Source organism: Corvus brachyrhynchos, unplaced genomic scaffold (assembly GCF_000691975.1).
Source record: "Corvus brachyrhynchos isolate BGI_N302 unplaced genomic scaffold, ASM69197v1 scaffold44, whole genome shotgun sequence".
In the NCBI taxonomy this organism is placed as follows: domain Eukaryota; kingdom Metazoa; phylum Chordata; class Aves; order Passeriformes; family Corvidae; genus Corvus; species Corvus brachyrhynchos.
The window spans coordinates 2,402,261-2,422,289 of NW_008238359.1; the positions used below are offsets into that span (position 1 = coordinate 2,402,261).

General features: G+C 41.1%; 1 protein-coding gene across 7 annotated transcripts in view; it reads right to left on the reverse strand.

Moving 5' to 3' along the window:
• The window catches only part of TENM4 (teneurin transmembrane protein 4), a 1,563,774-nt gene that overhangs the window by 113,745 nt on the left and 1,430,000 nt on the right, over positions 1 to 20,029 (reverse strand). For 6 of the 7 annotated variants that reach the window (XM_017735917.1, XM_017735920.1, XM_008634916.2 and 3 more), the window contains 2 exons: positions 8,124 to 8,309; positions 1,493 to 1,519 (listed from right to left, as the gene is read on the reverse strand). In XM_017735917.1, coding sequence (XP_017591406.1) covers positions 1,493 to 1,519; positions 8,124 to 8,309 — 213 coding nt within the window. The remainder of the gene's footprint in view (positions 1 to 1,492; positions 1,520 to 8,123; positions 8,310 to 20,029) is intronic. The other variant, XM_017735922.1, reaches the window with a different exon arrangement.

A 20,029-nucleotide genomic window follows, 5' to 3' on the forward strand; every position in this document is an offset into this window, starting at 1 on the left:
CACCATGATTACTTCAAAAGGGCACAACAAATGACCCTTTTTTCCTGATCTAAGGAAGAGAATGTACTTTTCCCTCCGAATTTAAATAAATTCAAGCATGTTTTGTTTGGTGCTAAGCAATGAGAGAAAACTAACTACCACTGTACAATCAACTGATCTACAAAGAGGGGTCCAAGGACAGTACCAGTTGCTGCATTACACTGAAGATGGAAGTCTTTAAACCATGGACACTTCCTCATCATTAATATTCATCTGTTCAAAGATTTTCCCTATTTGCAGTTGTATCTGAATCTGCCTTTAATCCTCAATGGAAAAAAACAGAAAATCATTAATTGCAAATTCGCCCAGAGAAGTGAAGTCAGTAGGGCAACCATGTTTCTTGTCACACCACACAAGCCCTATATAGCAAAGACTTCATTTTAACTGTTCACAGGGTCAATATTTCAGCATATCTGCTCTTCATCCTCAGCCTCTCACAGCTGTTCTTTTTGATTACTCATAACCTGAAAAGAAGGATAATACTATGGAAAAAAATTGATTTGTTCAACCTGATTTTTTGGTTTGTTTAACCAGCAAACATATGATGCTTGTGTGGTGTCAACACTGTGTTGCTGTTAGTGTCAAATCAGCCATGTAAAAAATATTTAAGTCCAACTCAATCATATTTATTGTCAGATTGTTGTATTTAACCATATGCATGCTATTTCAATATTCTTCAAAAGCTGAGTGCATTGTGGAACTGTCTGTTTCTATTAAAAAGTCCTGAAGTAATTTAGCTCATTGTTCTGATTAATAAATGTGATTTTTTTTTTAAACAGCAGATGATCTCTGTTCTGTAACAGTTCAGTTCCTTTTCTTCTTTGCTGAAGAAAGTCCTGGGCCCTAGACTTGCTTTACACTTACAAACAGGAGCATAAGGTTGGATTTTGTTGTAGTGTACATTAATGCAGCATCACTAATTTCTACAGATTTTGCAGATCTATGCAAACAGAGGTTTTTGGATCATAACATTTTTGTATTAGGAAAAAAAAAAAAAACAATGTATCATTAGTGAAAGTTCCCATGCAAGACTTGGCAGTTGTGGATCAAAAACATGAAGACTCCACACAGAAAGTGCACTCACCTGTGTTACAAAATGGACCATAGACATTTAATTAAAATACATCACTCTACAGGGTTCCTGCTGTATTCACAGACACTTGTTTTCTCCTGACTTGCCTTACCTGAGTGGGAAGGGTGAGGATGAGAGATGATTTGAAGGGGAGGGCAGGGACAAGGGAATGGGTAGGAACACTGATACGATGTTAACACAGGGTCACAGCACTTACAGAGGTATTTCCTACCTAAATGACTGGAAAGTTCACCCTTCCAGACATTAGAGACCACTGTGGTGACAATGAGGAAGAGATGCAACCTCAACACAGCATGTTCACGGTGCATTTTTTAAAAAGAAACACAAAGACAATAGGAAAAATAGGAAGGAAGAGCATACCTTTCACTACCTTATCCAGATAGTGAGCTTGGGAGATAAAAGACAGGACATTTAAGGTAGGATTGAATAAGTGCATTGCGGCTTACTACGAGACTGTGCAGGTGCTAGAAAGGCAAAGGAGAGTTTGCTGTGATATGAAAAGAAAAACCTTGATTATGAGGAGAGAAAAAAGGAAGAAGGGTGGAGCACAGTGCTCCTCAGTCAAATGGCTCGAGAGGGCTGTGTTAAGGCATCCAGTCATCTTTGCTCATTAAGATCAGGAAGAAAACCAGGACAGTTCTATATATATATTTGTGTGTGTGTATATATATATATATATATATAGGTACATATGTATATGTATATATATATATATCAGGATATTGCAATGCTCTGCTCATTTGCAAGTCTCCCTCCACTTTACTGACTGCTTTGCATTTCATCAGGAAAGGAGAGCCATTTGGAAGTCCTCCACCTTACCTGATAGTCTTGTATTTTTCCACATAAAGAGGCACAGTTCTGTGACCTTACCAGACTGGTAGAGGCTTTTCCCTGGATCCTTCTAATGCCAATACACTGCATTTATACAGCATTTTCTAGCCCCAGATCAAATTACTTTACAAATTGAGCTGCCAAGGCAACTCTATCAGATAGGCAAGTACTAATGTATTAATTTCAAGGTGGGCAAAAGAAAAAGCAAAAAAGAAAGTTATAGATGTCATGGAAGCAGTCAGGTACCCAATTCACATGGAACACTAATTTGGAAGACCACCTTCTTATTGATTTTCTGGTGTCAAGTAGAAACCTGGTGGCAAAGACAAGTCCTGCCTCGGAGAGCCCTGGTGCATGCCAGCAGGCGGCACTCTCTGCCCTAACACCAGCTTGTCTTCATTAATAAAAAACAGGCTCTGAGTCTTGCATTTCTCTATTTCAATACCTACTTAAACATTATTTCTCTTGCCTGCTCTCTGCAATCTGTGTCTCAGTTGTGTCCGGGTACTTTTTGAAGAAGCTTTTGTTTCAGGTCCGTTCAGGCATACTGCCCACCTGGGAGGTCATGGCCCTTGAAGGAATTATTTTTCCATCCTGTGAATGTAATGTATCTGTGTAGGAACTATTGTCAGTAAGTGGAGAGGGCTGGAGAGCTCACGTAGTGTGGGGCAGTTATGAGGCTTGGCAAAGAGGTGAATTAATCACGTTGATCTGGTGGGAGCGATGCAGGAAGCACAGCATCACCATCTGCTTGGATGGTGGCTGAAGCCTAGGAATGTATCTCTTGGATTTTGACATCCACAGCAGCCCAACCTGTTAACTCAGGCAGTCACTATGCAGCTGATGACAGTGGAGGCCGCTGCCAATGCCAACCATGTGTCAGTTATGTATCAACGTTTTCTTGTAATTTGAAAAATGGGAGTGGCAGGAATCTTTCTTTTGTAAACCCATATAGGCTGTACCTCTGGCATTAAAATATCATCTTATTCCCTACAGACACTCCTTTAGAAACCCTGTGGGCATGTGGGATGTGCTGAAAAATTATGTAGGAGTTCAGAAGGTGTCCTCTGCACCTAAAGGCACCACCACGCTCAGCTCCACATCACCACCCTACTCCTGGAAGCCACTTTATAGCTGCTGTGGGAGGAGTTCATGTGACCACTTTTCAGTGTGAAAGCCTGCTCGTTTCACCAGCCTGAGCTAACTTAGTTTGCTTTGTCTGCAACACAATGGGAATGATAACGAGTAGTTCTCTTGGCTCACGGAGAGGGAGGGAAGGAAGAGAGAAGTGAGAGATGCTGCAGGCAGGTCCTTGAGAAGGACTTGTTTCCCACCATGCTCTCCTTCTTCATTTTACAAATACTCTTTTTCCCTTTATCTTTCTTATGAGGTGAAGTGGACAGAGCCTCAGTGAAATCACTGGAGTTAAACTGAGATCACACAAATGTGAAGGAGAGGAGAAAGTAAACATCCATTGCTGAACCAGAGATGGCATAAGAAGTTTATGCTACAGGGTCAGGGAAAACACTGTCTTTGAAGTTCATCTGTGCTTAATATTTACTGGCAAATATGCTGCCAAACTATTTAAGGCCAGATTACCTTCAGGTTGATTCAAGACAATGTCAGAAAAAAGCAGCAAGTGTGTATTTTCCACTGACTGCTATAACCATGGTCTTCTCCTGCCCAAAGGTACCCATCTCAACCAGGCAGGGTGAGTGCCAGAGGGTCACACACAGCTCAGCTTCTGCTGTGGATACGCTTGAGCACTGAGTATTAGGCAGAGGGTAGAATCACAGAATCATTAAAATTGGAAAAGACCCCTAAGATCATCGAGTGCAACCACTAACTCAGTAATTCCAGGTCTACCACTAAACCCTGTCCCTAAGCACCACATCTACAAGATAGCAACAACCTTCCCCAGACACTGGGAGGCTTATTTTTGTCTTGGGCCATGCATGGACTGAGTTGCTTTATGGATTCAAAGGGCACAAGTGAAGTGTCAGAAAACTGGGGAAAAGAGACCAGGATCCACCTGTAAAGTGCCTTGTCTGGATTCCAGCTGCTCCCGCAGAAACGGAGAGGCACTGGTTACAACCTCAGCTATTCAGAACACGTGTGATTATTTATGCAGGAAGATTGATGAAAGGCAAACTTAAAGGGGCAGATTTCTCAAAAATCAGAGTTTTGCTATGTAAAACAAAACCCAGGCTGATGGCGCCGTAAGCAGAAGCCGGTGTGGGACAGGCTGTCTGCCTGTCTGTCTGGGCATTGTTATTGCATACATCACCCGTGCGTGCCAGGACCAGACTTCCTAAAGGAGCTAAACATGTAGCTTTTGTGGAGATCAGTGGGGATTAGGCACTGAGGTGCTTTGAAATCCTGCTAGGTAGGCTGGGGAGTGTTTGGAGAGCTAACTGCTGGTCCCTCAGTGCTCCAGATACTCTGGAGTATTCAGCTGCAGTAACTGAACTTCCAGAGATGGCTTTGGTCTTGTGTCCAGGCTGTTCAAGGATAGTGAATATCCCAATTCCACCATGCAGGGAAGCCCTCTCTGCCATTATTTTTCTAAATGACCTTGTATGAGTCATAGCATTAAGAGCTGTTGGTAGTAAAATGTCATACAGAGACCTTCACATATTGGAGACCACCTCAGTGCAATGGCCAAGTAGGCAGAAAGAACTCTCCCTTTGCCTCTCTGAGTTGGGATGCACAGCACCTTGGGCACTAGCCAGGCCATATCACCAGCTCTAACAAATTTGGGGCCAGGCTGTTACTGCTCTGGGAAATTTCTGGAGTTCTAAATGGGGGTTACAAGAAGGCTGGAGAGGGAGTTTTCATGAGGGCTTGCAATCATAGGACAAGGGAGAACGGCCTTAAGCTGAAGGACAGGTTCAGATTGGGTATTAGGAAGAAATTTTTTACTGTAAGGGTGGTGAGGCACTGGCACAGGTTACCCAGAGAAACTGTGGATGCCCCATCCCCGGAAGTGTTCAAGACAACATTGAATGGGGCTTGGAGTAATCCGGTCTAGTGAAAGGTTCCCTATCCATGTCAGTGGGTTGGAACTATATGATCTTTAAGGTTCAAACAATTCTGTGATTCTATGACTCTTTATTAAACCCAGGAAATTTTCTGTGCTGCTTCCTGTGAGGCAAACCCTTAGAGCAGCCAACTACAGAGCTGAGCTGAAATGTAACTTGGCTTTTCAGAGCCCACAGTAAGAGGGTTTATTTCATCTTTTAAACTCAATGCTCCTAAAACCCACCATGCTCCCTGGATGTAGTTTGGCCCAGAACAGAAGAAACTTGAATTTCTGCAATGTTTCTAACTAGGGATGAATTTGGAACATGCTGGAGAACCCATCACAGGAGTCTGGCACTGACACTGTTGTCATGGTATGTTTTGTTCCTTTCAGAAATCAACCGAACCCTTCTGCAGTTAATCAACTTTCTGCTCTACTCTCCTGCACTAAGTTTGCTGAATTGGGACGATGAATGCAAGCTTCTGCATCAATTTCCTAGTTGGGAATTAACTGGGGTTACTCTAATAAAATCTCTGAATGTGAGCAATCAAGATAGTGCATTCAGTGATACAACTCTTTGTAGGAGCAAACAAAATTAATCCACTGGGATCAGAGTTCCTTGAACACCATGAGAACGAGCCTCCTATGACGTACAAAACAAAGGATGTCTTACTCTCATACACACTTGACAGGAAATGGAAGAAGTGTCCCTTACTGGTATCATCCATTTCTACCATGTTGCCTGCACACATGGCAATACTGGTAAAGCATCACTTCAGCAATGGGGTTTTATGCTTGTCAGTGCTAAAGCAAACCGGACCATGACATAGACATATATGGAATTACTATCAACAGAACAATTTGCCATGCAGGGAAATTACACAAGGACAAGGGGAATGCTTTCCACATACTTAACGTAATTCCAAGTCAATGTCCTTTCATTTGTGCCAACACAACTAGCTTATTACTCCTGCTAAAGCTATCCAGTTTTCTCGGATATTTACAACTTTGCCAAACCTCCTTTACATTCTATACACTCATCAATGAAATATTCTGTAGGAAATAGTGTTTACAGCTTCAGAGGCAGGAGACTATGTACAAATTTGTTGCTAAATCACCATGCAAGAAGATGAGGAGGGAGGAAAGTGAAAAGAAACAGAATTGCTCCAGAACTCCAAGTATCAAAGAATGATTCCTAAACCAAGGCAGTGCTGCAACAGCAAGGTAGCGGCACATGAAATGAGAGTGTGCACCAGTAAAATCTCAATGCTGACTGCATTGCAGTGCTGGCCTGCCCCATGAAAACATTTATACTTAGAGTGAGAAATACTACAAGTAAATTTAATTACCACGAAAGATAAAAGCTTGTTGTTCAAAAACAGTCTGGGCATATCAGCTGTGTGGAGAATTATCATATACTGAACTAATGGCATTTTGGTTTTACAGCAGAACTAATAAAATGGCACTAAGGGTATGAATCGGGCTTTTTTTTTTTCCTGGATAAGTAAGTTCCATATAAAACTGTCCCCTGGATTTGGGGCCTTTTGCTGAACTTTTTTTTTTTTTAACCTCTTTCATGAATCTGTGTTGCTTTCCAAATCAAATTGCTTAAATAAAAGGCTATAAAATAGTATTATAGAAACAGAGGACTTCAATTAACACAGGACTGCTCTCTTGTCATTTAAAGTCATTTAAGAAAGGTGGTTTTTTCAATCCCTTTCTCTGGAAGAGAAATGAAAGCTGCTAGGGACATCGACAAGAAAGCAGAATGTAATGTCTAATGAGACTGAAGAAGTTTTAAAAGCTAGATATTTTTCACTAGGGGGATGCATGTGGAGACCATAATGTGATAGGGTGACATTAGCATAAATAAATGATAAGTAAAATTGAGCCACAGATATGGTTTGTACCATTATCCTAATGCTGAAATTAAAATACTGAGATCAGGCTTCATTTCCTGTCTTTGTGTGTGCAAATGCACCTGGTGTTCAAGCAAAGGAAGTGATGTCTCATGTAACTAAGCTGCTAATCCACACAATAACTATGCTGATATTTGCCCACGTATTGCTAGTGGTTAGTCTTGATGTAGTGTGATTTTTAGTTATCATGACACAATGAAAGCAACATAGAGGTAAATTTTCTTGTCTTTAAAAGAAGATGATTAAAATAAAATGACTGGAGGAGAATTTTTACTCTGGAGCAATTCTTTTAAAGTCAACTGATTTTTTTTGGGTCCACACAGGCATTATTGAGAACAGAACTGGATTCACTAATTTAGTTTTCCATTAATATACAATAAAAGTATCTCGGGAGTTTTATGATTTTATAGCATGACTATGAAAGGGGAACTGAAGAGGCTGAATGCATAACAGTCAGAAAAAAAGGAAGAAGGGAAAATGCATTAAGTACTTAAGTGAGATGGAGAAAGGTGAAGCCAAGGCAGTTCATTAAGGATGCTGCAAATTGCTTAATGTGAGAACTGAATCTCTTTGCATGATTTAGGCATATTGCTGGCTTCTTATTAATAATAACAATAATAAGCGACATGACAGAGAGAGCTCATGAGTAGTGCCAGGTGCACGAGGAATACAGAACCAAAGTGAGAGGGAAGTGAAATGGTTAGAAAGGTAGCAGAACAGACTAGGCATACGCAAGACAGAGTTAAATACCAGCCAGAAATCATCTGACTGCAGTTTCCTCTTTTATACTGGCAAGCAAAGTGACAGTGCAAATAATGTGGCAAATACAAGGAAAGAAAACTTAAAATCAGATGTATGTTTCTAAAAATGCTGTCACTACAGTGCAGAGGAGTCTTGGAGGCCACAGAAAGACCTCTCAAGAGAGGCGAAGTGGGATGTTTTTTAAAAAAGCTTCTAGCTGACATTTAAAGGCTTGTCAAACACCACATAGGTGTACTTCATGTCTGATAATAAAAAATATATATAGCCATGTCACCAACAAATGAAAGGACATTTTATCTTGTTCCCACATGAAAATGTATGATGTCAGAGTTTGAAATCCAAGAACAAAGGTGCTCATGCTACACTAAGTCACACATATTCAATTAAGCATGCGCCTTTTCTCCTCCCTGATCATCAATTATTCTCTTAAAAGGAGTCGGGTTTTCTTTCTCCCTACCAATAGTGCAGTGCTCTCCGTTCCAGCCCGGGCTGCATTCACACTTGCCATCCCGGCAGGTGCCGTGCTCATTGCAGCGTGGGTGACACGCTCGCTGATCACAGGCTGTGCCCATCCAGCCCTCCTCGCAGCGGCAGGTGCCTCCGACGCAAATGCCATGTCCTCCGCAGTCCGCTGCACAAATCTCTGTGGGAGAGGAGACAACAGAGAGGAGGGGATATGGGTGGAGAGAAGGGAGAGGGAGAAAATCCAGAGTGTTATTGTTAAGAAAAGCAGACACACTTCACTACCTCGCCTTACGGGGCAATGAAAGGAATTCCTAGAGATCATAACACTAATCCTTCCTGACAATAAGAATCTAATAAGTATATTACAAAAAAAGAGATGGACATGGATTGCAAGAGTCTGATGTGATTGATCCTCCTATTTGCTTTCTAATTCTCTTGCACTCCTCAAGCCTTTGTGATGCTCAAATCCAAAGGGGAAGGCTCTTCCAATAAGCAGAACAAAAGTCACATTTAATTAAAATCTGTTTAACTGTGGAAACAATGTGCTGATAAACTACTGATGCTAAAGTTAAGTGCTGGCAAAGACTGTTTATGACTTCTTAAACCACGGTTCTGGGGATGGGATTCATCAAAATCCTTCCTCTCTCTTTAAAATTAAGAAAGGATATTTCTATTTCTACCAAATCTGCACATCTTCTATGTCCCTGTTCTCCTACCACCCCATTAAAAATGCCCTCTCAGGCATTCAGAGGTACAACCATACCTTTTGTGAGCCACATGCACTGGAGCTGATAGGATAGTGCTTGTTCCCAAGTCTTATGAGAGTTAATGGAAGCACAGTCACAGCTGGATATTTTGGTACTCACCTCCAAAAAGATAAGAGTTAAAGGACCTTGCCTTTTCAGGGATGCTTGCCTTCCCACCCTCCCTGAGCCCCAGTAGGCCTGAGGACATAGGCATAGTGTTTTTGCCTAGCACCAGACTTATGTCTAAAACCTGGCATAGCCGTGGCATGAGTTTGGGAGACCTTGTGTTTTTATCTACACTGTATTTGTCTGGAAAAACAGAGACTTGGTGGAGAAGAGATACCCACGAGTCAGGTGTTAAAGTGCCTGTTAACACCATTACTATACAGGATTGATTTCAAGGAAAACACAAAGCCCAAATACTGATGCAGAGCTGCACTGCAGATGAAATTAAATGAATCTATTTCTTCATCTCCAGACTCATTACTTGGCTGCTCCTCTTCATCTCTCATAATCCCTGACTACACTCTCCCCTACTCAATTGAAGGAGAGGCAATTCACAATATTTCAGCCTATGAGGTCTTCTCTCTGACTTCTTCCTGGTGCTTCTAAATTCCCAAATGTTTTGACCTCAAGCCTTCTGCTTCACTGAGCCATTTTATAGATTTTACAGGGTAAGGACACAGTTCCTTTTGGGGACACGGAGATGGGAGCAGAAGAAATGCTGAGCAGGGCTGGGCTGGAAGCACAGAGAAGGGTACCAGGGTACTCTGCACTGCACATTTTTTCTCTGTGTCACTGGCTGCATATAAAATATTCAAAACTACTCAGCCTGCATTAACATCACACCTGACTGAAATTCAGCTGTTGTTAAGTTGCTTTTAGTCTTTTCCTAATTAATACCCCGTTTACAGGACACTTGGGCTGTTCAAGAACTTTTGATATGCTCCTGATATAAGGCTGGAACATCCACTTCAGCTCCAGGAGGAAAGCTGTGCACACAGCAGAGCTGCAAGGTCTTCAGCCCCTTATGATGAAATGGACTCTGGTCTTGAGGATCAGGGAGTTCTTTGGACAATTTAGTTACGATAGTAACAACAGTAATGCCTTGCATGTCTAAAAAACACCTGATTTTTCAAATGTGACACAAGAACAGTCTCTAGCTCCTGCTTTCCAAAAAGCTCAGGGTGGTGGAACAGTTTACAGTAAAACTCCTTTTACTGCAGCATAGTGGGTGTCTCCAAACCCCCTCAAACATTTAGTCCTATATGCTTAAGTCTCCTAGTGAAAGAACTTCGGAGTTCAAATGGGCTTAAGACACTCAGGAACTTGTCTGTATCATTTAGAATCAAACTTGCAAAAGTATTTGTGTATCTTGGGTACTTGAACAGAACACGTGCACACACCACTTGCTGTTGAGATATAACAGAATCTAATGTAAGATTTACTGGAAACAAGTAGAAATTACACTATCAAACAATAAAGGCATGGCTGAGGAAGGGCTCGAGTTGCTGTGAGAAGATTTTATTTTGCATCTGGCATTGAAACACAGATTTTCACAGCTCCTAGCTGCGAGGGAGGTAATATCATACTACAGTATCCCACAGGAGCAGAAGGGATGGGCAGTTATTGACTTGCTGAAGGGCTGGAGCCCAGACGTGTGTTTTCTACTTTTTTCCCCAACTGCGAGACAGTACCGCAATGGAGCGTGGGCTGGTCAGGGTGGTGATGAACACACAGGACCTGCAAGTTGGTTAATATAGCAGTAAAGCTGCACTAAAAAAAAAAAAATAAAGTAAGTAAATTTGGCTCTCCTTGGCTGACCTGATGAACAGTCTGGGGGAGGATAAAGGAAACAGCAGATAAAAAATCAAAAGCTAGATTTATGGTGCTAAAATTTCAGCAAGCTGAGAAGAAACACCTTGAGAAAGTGCAAAGTCTGAGAGCACTGGTGTTTAAATCCAAACTCCAAAAATTATTGTTGTAGCCTGTGGTGTTTTCCAGCACACTTTTACCATAGGGCTACTCTAGTGCTAGACTGCAATCCCTTCTCCAGTTATTGGATTACATTCCTTATTCATAAGCGTTGAACTTTGATCTCAGAATATCAAATAAGATGTAATTTTTCTTGCTCCCAGTTTACCAAGCAATCCAGAGGATGCCAGCTTGGTCACTTCACACCTTCATTATGTCCTGTTCTCCCTCTTTGTAAAAAAGTTCTTCCTTATATCTAGTCTAAATCTGCCCTCTTTTAGTTTAAAACAACTATTCCTCGTCTTATCACTACAGGCTCTCCGGAAATGTCTGTCCCCATCTTTCTTATAAGCCCCTTTTAGTAGTAAAAAGACCACAATAAAGTCTCCCCAGAGCCTTCTGTCCCCCAGGCTAAACAACCCCAACTCTCTCAGTCTGTCCCCACAGCAGAGGTACCTCAGTGCTCTGATTACCTTTGTGGCCTCCTGTAGACTTGCTCAAACAGGTCCACATCCTTCCTGTGTCGGGGATCCCCACAACTGGGTCCCAAAGCTGGATGCAGCATTCCAGGCCGGAGTGGAGGGGCAGAGTCGCCTCCCTCACCCTGCTGGCCACACTGCTTTGGATGCAACCCAGGGCACTACTGACTTTCCTGGGCTGTGAGCACACATTGCCAGGTCATGTCCAGCTTTTTGTCCACCCCCAAGTCCTTCTCCTCAGGGCTGCTCTCAATCCCTCATCCCCAAGCCTGTATGGATAGCCAGGGTTCCCCTGACTCAGGTGCAGCACCTTTCAGATAAAGTAACTAAGGACATAAAGAAGGACAGTGATGGATCCACAGGTAAATGTGAACTCTGAGACAGGCACATGACCTCCCTGATGTCCCAATATGCAGTCTTCGGTCTCATAGGTAAGATAGAAATGTCCAGAATGGTGGCAGAGGAAAACAACCCAGAGATAATAGGAATAGTGACAGTCAGAAGCCTTCCTGGAGTTATTTAAAGGTGTCAGACTAGGATAATGGAATGCATTCGAAAATGGTGAAGAGAGAAAAAAATCACGTTCTGAAAAGCAGAGTCTCTGTGTAGTCATTCCTATGAAAAAGGATGGAAACCCCCCCTGGGACATTTACATCTTGACTGAAATATTTCTCAGACAACATGCTGTCAAGGAACAGTCTTGCACACGTGGGCCAGGGATATGCACTGCATGATATAAAACAAACGGATCTTAGGCTAACCCAGAATGGGAATGCTGGGAACATTTTGGGTTTCATCTCCCAGCCAGCTGAGACCCCAGCCAAACCACCACCCATGCACACAAAAGTGTACAGGTTCCAGGTTATGAATGTAGAATTCATATACAATGGATATACAAGGTGGTTTGGATTCCCACGCCCAAGAGCTGTAACATGGACTCCCAGCTCTGAAAAGCACTTGTGAAGCAAACTATTTACGACAGCCTCCCTAAAATGTAGTTTAATTATTTCTGACAGGGAACCAGGAGCCAGGAACTCTCAAACCAAAATCTTCCATTTAGCTGTCAGTTTAAAGATAGATGGGTACCCTACAATTTAAATAGCCTTGAAACACACAACCTGCTACATGCCATGGTCCTTTATAACACAGCCCTTTCACATGTTCACAGGTTTCTGATGGGTGATTAAATAGTCAGGGTAGCTTTTACTTTTCTGGTGGCACTCAAAGAAATCATCAAAATGGCTTTCAGATTAAGCTTCCACTTAAATACATGTCTTTTTGGACAGAATAAGACAGCTAAGGCTGTTTTACAGAAAAGGGCAGGTGAATCATTTTCTTTGACATTCAGTCCCAGGGACAGAATTTGTCACCTCTGTTCTTATTACAAGCTGCATTTTTTTGGTACGTTTCCCAATTCTGTTGTTGAAATTAGAGGACATGATTAGCTACCATCTGAGCTGCATGAGCAAATGAGAAGGAAAGCTTTTAATTCTCCTATTACAGTATTCACAGACTGGCCAGCTGCACTATACTGCTCCTGCTTATTTAAGCTTAGTTAGAACGCTGTGCTTGTGCATAAAAGACCTGCCTGTTAAATATTTTCACACCAGCTGTTCCCAAAAGGTGACTAAATATTTCCTTTCATCTCTAATCTCATCTAGTGTTTGTATGAACAGCTTAGCCACTCCTTATCCTTTCCTAGAGGTGCACTGTGTTTTTCCTCATCTCATAGTGAAGCTCTCAAAGCTGTTTGTAGTTCCTTGAAGAGAGGGGATCCTCTGAGTAAATCTGGTGCGCAATTCTAAGAGCAAATATGAGGCTTAATGTCCTCAAAAAGCACCTCTGTGAGAAACGCCTGGACTTCGAGTAATACCCTGTATTTTGCTCCCTGATGCTTGTACTTACCAGAGGGCAGTGATAGATGTTAATTGATTCATGGATGCAGACTTTTTTTCTAAGGAATCAAGTTCATATCAACATTCCCATCTGGAGTTTTGTCATGTTAGTGTTTTGGAGTGATGTCTTGCATTGCCTGAATCTCACCTCATCATATATCAGTCTTACTAGAAGAATTGAATTGAACCTAATTGTCCTCTGTGGGTCAAGAAGGAAAGAGAGATAGTTCCAGAGAATGATTCACTTGAAACCTCTTTCATGGAGAATTTCTGGAGCAGACAGTGCTCAAGGCATTGTTGAGCTTTGGGTGGTTCATCCAAAGGTCTTAGGTTATCATAAACATCATTCTTAGAAAGGGTAATGCCATTACAACAGGATTCTGCTTGTTTTTCATGCAAATTATCAAAAAAGAAATTACTCATCTTCAGTTCCAGGACCTGCTCTGTTTCATCACTGCTCACCCCCCATTAGTGGGGCTCAGAGGAACCTGGTCTAGTGGAAGGTGTCCCTGCCCATGGCAGAGTGGTTGGAAATAGATGACCTTTAAAGTCTCTTCCAACTCAAACCATTTTGTGATTCTATGAGCCCAGACTCAACTGCCTGCCAGCTAGTTTTTAGACAAATGGTTTTTCTTTTTTTTTCCTCATTATCTCCTCATCATTGGGGGAGAGATTTCCCTCTGGTCTGTTAAAACTGCCTCAGAATTCCTCAAGGGTCTCTTAAAATCTTAATCCATCTTGAATTCTACCCAAAATCTTGACAGTGGCTGCTAACATGCCTTAACTTCTCCACAGTGTGTTGACGAAAACGGTAATGTAATTTTATTCTGTCTCCATCAGCATGTCTCTCTCTGTTGTTGTTCACTTGAAGTTTAAGAATCTCAACTATCTGAGGCCAAGATTATCCTTTTTGTTCTGCATTTGCACTTGCCAGGTATAATAAGGTCACAGTCCATTAACAGCACTTCAGAAGTTAGAATACTAAAGCAATTACTCATACAAATAAAAAACTTGTACCTGCTTCTCTTTTTTCTTTTTTGTTGCATATCCTGCTAAAAACTGACATAAATCTATCCCCTTAAGAACAAAAAGTCTGCTATGTTGCCTTTGATATTTCAGAAGAAAAGAGGGAAAATAAACCTATCAAACACTAACCCACCAGTGCAGCGCTTTGTTCACAGCCTTTTTTAATTGATGGAACAGACACAGGAGCCTCCAACACAGGAAATGGCATAATTCAGAATTTCATATTATTTTCACATTACATTAAAGACTGGAGTTGGGAAAGGGATAATGATGTTAATTTGTGCTTCATTTCTAGCAAATCCACTTTTACATGTTTACCCCTATCCCCCCACAAATCCTCAAACTGGTTTGACAACAGTTTAAAGCTTTCCAGCTTAGAGAAGAGCAGTGCACATGAAAATTTTTCTTTAGCATTCATGTGATGCAGAATCAGAGATTTAGCTGCTTCTGACCTGTCTGCTAAATCCTTTAATAAATATGGATTTAGTGCTAAAATATAAGATCAGGTGAAACTGCTCAGAGCTTCCTGAAAACTGGGTCAGTTCCACTGGCCTTCAATATATTAATAGAAAATTTAATAATTAAAATCTGCTTTAACTGGGATTTTCCCATTTCAAGTTGGCTCATTTGAGGTCATTTCCAGCCTCAGACAGACTTTTTTTCCCAGGAAAGAAGCACAGGAGAGAGGCATTGCATGGAGCTAAAAGGCTGAGTTTGGTGAGGAGCTAAGCCTTGTTTTCACAACCTGCTTTAGAAGGTAATTTATGGCGAATATCTGGGAAAAGCAACAAATATAAAGATATAGATGAAAAAACCAGAAGGTGCGTGATCAGCATGATTTAGATAGCAGTGAAGTGCTAAAGACATTCTTCATAATGAAAACACATTTTGCAGTGTTATGAAACTCTCATTCCTGTGATCTGATAACTTTGTAGTGACATGAACTCCTGTGCTGTTACTGAAGAAGACATAAAGCACATTAGCTTTTAAAACCATTCTTTTTACAAATGTTATAAGGAAAGGATCAAACTAGGCAGCAAGTAAAAACCTCAAAGGAGAGGTCTGGATTTTCTGTCGTTGCCAGTAGCAGATCTGTAGCATGAAGTCCTCTGAAAACCATCCTGGTTCAGTAGCGAACGGGGAATGATCGTGCAAGTTCTGTCCATGTCATTAACTGAGGAATGTGTTTTTACCTTCAGAGATCACGTTCTGAAAGCAATGTCTGCATGATTTAATGCCTTTAAACAAATCGTATGTTTATCTGTTTTTAAAGCATACACCAAATATGTAAATATTACTAATGTAGAAATAATATTGATTATTTATGTCTATAAATGTAAAACCTGTGCTTTTATGAGTGCAATTAAACTTTTGGTACTGAGATGACTCTCTGCTCCACTCAAGGGCCTCAACAAGTTTTACACAGCTCAGTAAACTGAATATAACTGAAAGGTAACAGCTATTTATTTTCTTTCCATGGATGAGGAAATCAAGATTAAGGGATGCTCTCTAGAGACTGAAAATGATTCCATCAGCTTTGCTATCATCCCTCATCAGGAAGAACACTGACCTTCAGCAATGGCTTGGAAATGTGACTTGGACATCTGAATTTTCACCTCCCGAACACAAAGACCTGAGAATCCTGGAATGCCTACACTGGGCAATGCATATCCTGCGTTAAGAGAGTGACCCTAACCAGGACACCTGAGTTGGCCTGAATGCTGATTCTTGCCAGCTCTGCAGAAGGAGGACTGAGTACACATCTTCAATACACGTGCAGAAGGGGTAACTCTGCAACTCTGCACTTGCAGGAAAGACTGGGTATGCACAAAGGAGGTATAAAACACATTAGAACAGAAGAGGAGAAAGTTTTCACTCTAAGTGGTTGAGCCGCTATCTAGGAGAAGGGTTGGTGGAATTCCCTAATAAAAGAAAGGACCCATCTCTGGCCCTCAACTAGACACAAAATATTAACTCAACTTCAGCTTTTCCCCTAATTTTTCTCCTGGTATTTAGTTCTTTGCTGGCATAAACAGCTTTGTGTCTAAATGAAAGGCTTCTGCAAATCCCCTTCTAGGTGTCATTTTTCTCTGGAGATGCAAATCAGGAAGCAGGGTGCCTCTGAGATGCCTCATTTGGAGATGAATACATAGTCCACAGAGTAGCTCCTGACCTGGTGCTGAGCAGATCCAGAAGATGTGTCCATAACTGTCCCAGAACCCACCCCCATCTCCAAAATGAGTAATGAAGGAGTCTCTGGTACAGTGATATACTTAAACTGATGTATGTCTGTCCTCCAAGACTGAACCTCTGACTCTATAAGCATACAGGATTGAGCACAATGGGATTCTTGGGAATTCTTGCCAGGAACAGTAACAGTGAGAACAGGAGCACAATGTACACAGTTAGCTGCACAATGTACACTGGTACAGCTGGGATGTCTTTAAAAAAAAACAACTCACTTCTAAGTGCAATTACAGCTCACTTCATATTTGCATAAAGATCTTCCAGTTCTGGTCTGGAAAGCTTTAACTTTGTGAGATAATAGTCCATTAAATTGGTTTGGTGCTTTTTATCAGCTTCTAGTTTCTGCAGTATTTATACTGTATTTTCATCCTTGCCTTAAATGCTAGGACTGACCATCACATTGTGCCTAAAACATCTCCTCTATGGTTGTAATTTACTTTTGTTCTCATGTCAATCTTCCATTTATTTATTATTATGAACTCTATTTTAAACTGTCTCTTGTTGTTGAATAGCAGGACATGAAATGCCAGGTATTGTCAGGCTTCACTCCTGGAGCCGAGATTTGTTGAACAAAAATAAATATCCTAAAGTGCAGGATTATATTTTTCTCTTTGATCCTTAATTGAATCTCTATGCTTTCTGGGATGTGTGTTAGAGCTTCCCAGAAAAGAAACAATTCCTAATGTATTAAATGAAGCTCCTAAGAAGAATTCTTCTCTGGGCTAATTTTAATTTCTTCTCTGTGTCCATAAGGAAGAGATAATTTGACAGCAGAAAAGTGTTTTGTTCATGCTTAAAAAGAACAGATTTCTTTTCCAATTCTGCATATTTTGGTTTTTTTTTTTTTAAATAAATTCAACAGATCATTTACAAATGTGTGTGCTGAAGTGATCACAAACTAGATTTGCTTGGGATACCCTTACTCAGAGCTCAGTCCCAATATGGTTTCGTTTTTCTTCAGACAACATTTTGCCAGAGAACTTAGAAATTTTGTTGTTATTGATCTTTTTCAAAAGGAGACACAGAACATGTATGAAACATGCAGGGCTGACATATCCAGAAGTTAGATGTCTGTCTAGGCACACAAATGGGATGCAGCAGTAGCTGTTCCAGAAGGTTTTTCTCTGCTGTGCTGTCCATATGCCTCAACACTGATCTGGAAGGATCACCTTTACTGAAAAGCAGCAGAGCTCCCTCCAAAGCACTTTCAAACTTCTGTCTGTCAAGATCATTAGAAAGTGCTCATTAGTGCAACTTGTGATGATAGTTTTTAGAGTATGAACCTCTTGTCATTTGGAAGGGGGCAGAGAGAATTTACTAATTCCAATGCATCCACTTCAGACAGCTTATTAAATCACGGATTTCTCACCTTCAGTAGACACCAATCCACTATATGACCATCATTGCTCTTATATTGTCTTCTTCTTGCTTACTTTTGATGTTATTCTGTTTTACTGACTCACAGACTATTTTCCTTATTATCTAACCTTGGACATTCTAACTTGGAATGAAACATGGAATCATAGAATGGTTTGGGTTGGAAGGGGCATTAAAGACCACGTCATTCCAGCCCCCCTGCCATGGGAAGGACACCTTCCAACAGAACAGGCTGCTCAAAGCTCCATGCAACCTGGCCTTGAACACCTTCGGAGATGAGGCACCCACAGCTTTTCTGGGCAAGCTAGTTCAGTGTCTCAAATATGATTTGATGAAGCTGAAAACATCCAATAAACCTTTGCAGGAACTCTGATTGTGATGAGCTCCAACTGGGTTGGAGTGTAAGGTCACAGTCACGGGAGCTATCCACCAAGAGCAGCACGGAACTGACTGAACAGCATGGAATTGCCGGAATGCCAGTGGAGAAGCTGTGACATGGAACCTACAACCATGCTGAACCACATGAGTGAGGACAGTCTTTATCCAGCATAATCAAGGTAGGTCATGGCAGAGACTGACTGCACACAAGTATCCACCCTGCTGATATTGCAGCAGTATCCTGGTTAAAAGTAGGAATAGTCAGCAGCAGAGGTCTAGATTCAAAAATTAAGAGGCTCCTCATTTCAAAGGCAAAGTCAGAGAAAAAGCAAAAATTTGATCATCTGAGACTTTGCGATACAAATGTTAAGTTCTCAGTGATACAAGCAAACATGCTAATTGCTCAGTCATCCTCAAAACATGGTATTTTAACAGTAGCCTGTTTTAAACATGGAATTTAATGCCTTGTGGTGGTGTGAAATTTTTCGAATGAACAGCTAGCCACATTAACATGAACCCCACTGACTCCAGTACAACACTGCTGTTTTCAGTCAGAAAAGTCCACAACACAAAGCATAATTGATCCAAACAAAAAGAACTTTTGAGCTCATGGTGTGACTGCTCAGGTCACATTTGGAGATAGGGAAAAATGCTGAACTAAAACTGGCATGCTGGGAATTTGCCCTAATCATTGTAGTAAACAAATAGGGGATGGAATAGTCTTCCCACTGCCCTTTTTAGGGGTACATAAATTTTCACTAATTACTGCTGGTATGAGAGAGAAGCTTTGCTCATCACAGAATGCCTAAGGTCAGTGAGAACCAGGGACTGCTTGTTACACGACTGGACACACACTATTCTCAGCCTGAGACATGACCTAATCAGACCAAATGCTTTGTGATCTAATGGTCAGAGATAGACTGATGATATCATTGCTTCCACTGGTTTTGGCCAAGTCTGACATGACAGCTAGAACACAAGTTTTCAGTTCCTTCAATCTTCCCTTCATCATTGTGTCTGACCAAGACTGCATGGACTGCTGCAGAGAAGTGGTTAGAAGGAAGGTCCTAAACATATCCCAGAGCTGACAGAAGTTTGATGCATCTCTGGTTGGCTAGGGAAATGTCCTAAAACAATTTCTCAGCTATCAGATTTGAAGTAGGAATACACAGTTGAAAGCTAAGTTGTATTTTCTATCTTAGTGGGATAGAAAATCCCCTCCCTTTATTATGTCCTTTTTATCTGCTGAGCACAAAGATACTTGGACTTTTGAAGAATTGGACTCCCCACAAAAATAACTACAGCCCATTTCAGCTATTATCTTTTTTTCCACCACATCAGGGTCTCCTTATACACATTTTTAATAAACAAAAGGAAAGGGAGTAAAAGGATATTCAAATGAAAGCCTCCCTGAATACTTCTATTTCAAAGTTTTGGGCAGATTTTAGTCTTTTATTGCATTTTTAATAAAAAGCTTAGAAGACTTTAAAAGCTAAGTTCATCTTGGCAATGGGTAGGCTAAAATCTGTACTCATGAACCCAACATAAAAATTCATGTTTTTCACAATGATAGTTCCTATTAACACTGTTGATTCTCTAGATTCACTAATTTCTTCACAATCCACAAAGCAGATATCTGCCAGGGAGAGCCTGTGAGAGCCTTGTGTAGTGGCACTGGGCTGCACATACTTTGCCCTCAGAGAGAAAAGTTACTTCTCTCCACACAAAATGGAGAAGATCACAAGTTCAGAAACCAGAATGTTATGCTTCTGCAAG